This window comes from Eutrigla gurnardus, assembly GCF_963514095.1.
Source record: "Eutrigla gurnardus genome assembly, chromosome: 15".
NCBI classification, from domain to species: domain Eukaryota; kingdom Metazoa; phylum Chordata; class Actinopteri; order Perciformes; family Triglidae; genus Eutrigla; species Eutrigla gurnardus.
This window is the reverse complement of record NC_139938.1, coordinates 12334338-12337717: the sequence shown is the minus strand read 5'-3', so window position 1 is coordinate 12337717 and position 3380 is coordinate 12334338. Positions and strand designations below refer to the sequence as shown.

General features: G+C 48.1%; 1 protein-coding gene across 1 annotated transcript; it reads right to left on the bottom strand.

The window, feature by feature from the left end:
• Window positions 1-249: 249 nt before the first annotated feature.
• crx (cone-rod homeobox) lies at window positions 250-3149 on the bottom strand. The gene is made up of 3 exons (XM_084029290.1): window positions 2716-3149; window positions 1582-1733; window positions 250-1436 (listed from the first exon to the last, which is right to left on the bottom strand). The coding sequence occupies exons 1-3, from the start codon at window positions 2810-2812 to the stop codon at window positions 798-800; spliced, it is 888 nt and encodes a 295-aa protein (XP_083885416.1). The 5' UTR covers window positions 2813-3149; the 3' UTR covers window positions 250-797.
• Window positions 3150-3380: the final 231 nt, after the last annotated feature.

Here is a 3380-nt window from a genome sequence, read left to right as displayed (position 1 = left end):
AGAATCAGATAAGCTAAAATAACCAAGATGCACCAGTGAGAGCCATGAAGGCCATATGACAAACATGACGGGTCCAGGTCTTTCCAGTTACCGTGTCCGCTCTTCATACTGACCTCCAACCGTGGATCAATGTTTAATGCCACCTGTATGCCAATAATCCCAACAAGCTAACATCCTATACAAACACAATCCCCACGATTCATTTCAAAGCATCTCAATGATTGTCGGTGCACAAGGTGTAAAGAACGGATCACTTTAATGTGTCACACAGCTAGAACAGAAGGTCTAAATTTTTTCCATCACACAGATTGGGATGATAAGACTAAAAGCTAATACGCAACACAAATGTCGAGGAAAAAAAGTAGCTAACCAAATAACATGTTTAAATGTAGCATTAAATAATAATAAATAGCTTAGAATAATTCAACCCTGGAGGAGGAGGGCGACCTACAGGACCTCAGAGCTCCGTCCCGTCAGAGCTGCTCTCCTCTCACTCTATGACAAGTCCAGTTTAAAACACAGTCAGATGCTCCGTGTCTCTCCATACGTCCTGATACTAACTCTTTAAAGGCTTTTGTTCCCTTATTTAACGCGGCATGAAGAAGATGATTTGTCACCGGTCCCTCCAAGGTCATTCACAACAAACGCATTTCTACAGAGGTTACCTTTAGAAAATAAAAACAAAAATCTTACAAACAGGAAACTGAAAATCAAAGATAACGAGTCCTCTGGCAGAACTGCCTCACGCGATCTCACACAGGACTCGTCGACACACCGACGCCCGCCTTTCTTGCCTTCTAGAGGACCTGGAACTTCCAGGAGTTTTGGTCCTTGTGGTCCAGGCAGTCCATTGTGGTGAAGCCCAGTTTCCAGGCCTGCTGGTCCTTGTAGTCCAGGCAGTCAACGGAGGTGAAGCCCAGGGAGGAGGCCGTGCTGTAGCCCTGTGAGGACAGGGAGGCCGGGGACTGGCTCAGGGAGCCCCCCATCGAGGGCACAGTGATGGGGCTGAGGGCTCCCACGGTTCCTGACAGCTGCGAGTGCATGGGGGACAGGTAGGCGCTGCAGTCCAGGCCGGTGAAGTAGGAGGTGGTGCTGGCGTAGCCTTGGGTGTAGGCCGACGGCTGGCCGTAGCTCATAGGGTAAGGTGAGGGCCGCTGCATGCAGGGGGCTGAGGACGAGGCCAGAGGGTCCGGCAGGGGCGAGATGGCAGGGCTCCAGATGGACACGGCAGTGTTTCCAGTGCTGGAGCTCGGGACCAGGCTGGGCCCTGACTGGGCAGAGGGGGGGCTGTAGGAGCCAGATTGGTTGTTACCAGGATCGGGGCCGCTGGGATCCTGCACCGGGGAGGCCTTCTTTTTAGGAGGGCGGGGCTTGGACTGGCCACTGCTCTGCTGCTGCTGCTGACGGCACTTGGCACGGCGGTTTTTAAACCAAACCTGGAGGTGCAGAGAAGAAGAGACGGCAGCTTAATACAGAACCCAGCCGAGTCTTGAGAAACCGACATGTATTTACAGATGTTAGGATGTGTCGTGTCACTGAGAGTGACCCTCAAACACTGATCTTGGCCCGCTGCTCCCGTACCTGCACACGTGACTCGGGCAGGTTGATCTTGAGGGCCACCTCCTCCCTCATGAAGATGTCGGGGTAGCGGGTCTTGGAGAACAACGCCTCCAGGATGTCCAGCTGCGTCCGGGTGAAGGTGGTGCGCTCTCGGCGCTGCTTCCGGGGAGTGGCTACAGACCAAAGACACGGAGACGGGATTATTAATCTGGCAGCAATATAGAGAGCTGACCTGAATTATGAGCCCGTGTTGTTGTTTTTAAAGTCGTTAAATGATTATTCGGGAAGGTTTGAAGAAAATACCAAACTTCACAGAACATTATGATTCTGTTTATAATCCGGTCTACATGAAGACAAAGTGTATGTTCTCCTTATATTAATATTGACTGGTTATTTCTATTTCTATCTATCTTCATATGTTATTATTTGACTATAGTTTGTACAGTCAGAGTCACATTCTGCCAGCAGGACAAATACAGTGATATGAATTATCAGCAGGAGAGCAGCTGAGAAGCCTTCAGGGGGAAAGTGACAAACATTAAAACATATAAATGTATGTAAAACTGTGATTCCTGACAGACAGTAAACGCTGCGTTTCAAGGCTTCCAGCCTCGTTGTATCTGCGCACTGACAGATGTGACTGTACCAACACATTATATCTAATATATCTATATCTAATAGGAATTAAAATATGGACTGTTCTTTAAATCAGTCTCTCAGAAGGAGAAGCCTACAGGAATATGTTTGGTCGATGGTTAAATCAGTGTAGTCATGATGGCACATTTTAATCTTTTTGTCAACACTCTTATGAAACACTTTATCCTTTTATGTATTGTCCCTTCGGAACAGCGTTACGCACAGTCCGCGCGTATTTACGCATCAATATACTCTAAATGTTACCCGACATTACAAACTAGACACATTACAGCATACAAACAAGTAAATCAACATTAAAAAATACCGATTTCCGAGTGAAACCATTATATTACAGCCATTAGATGTTTATGAATAATTAGTAAAAGTGCAACACGGAGCAGCTCTCTATCCCAATATTTAGTTTCTTTCATTCGGACAAAGTTCGGCATCTCTCATTCTTCACTGAATTGTATATATATAATATTATTATAGTGTATAAGAGCAGCAGGTTATACTTACAAGGGTAAGCGATGGTCGTGTGCAGCACATCCATTCCAGGACCGGGCAAATTTAACCCGTTCATGGTGTAATGGGGTTGCTTTATGTAGGACATCATCTTTACAGCAGGCTTTTAAGTCCCGTCGCCGCCGCTGACTTGTTTGTCGGACACGCAGCGACACAGCAGCCGGTGGCCCCTCAGAGCTCCGCTGGGGCAACAAGTCAGCGACTTGTCGGTCCAAGCCGCGCGGAGAGGAGCTTCGAAGTGTTCTTGTTGTTATCGCAGTTTGGGTTTATTCCTGCGTGTCAGCTGAGCAGCAGAGCAGAGTGACGCTGAGCATCCGAACCGCTGCTGTGAGTCGGAAACCGCGCAGTTAAGTCATCACGCAGGTGAAGTGGCCCCCGGATGCCTTTGCGCCTCGGTGAGGTCCCGCTACTGAGTTCTGTACCGGCACACGCTGCTAATTAGAGGGAGCAAGTGGCTTCAACAAACCCCTCCCACCCCACACACTTACTCACACACACACACACACACACGCACACACACACACACACACACACACACACACACGCACACACTCTCTCTCTCTCTCTCTCTCTCTCTCACACACACACAGTAAAGCAACAGGCAACATCAGATGGTAAACTACTCTTACACGTTTTTTTCTGTTCTTTCAGACTATAAA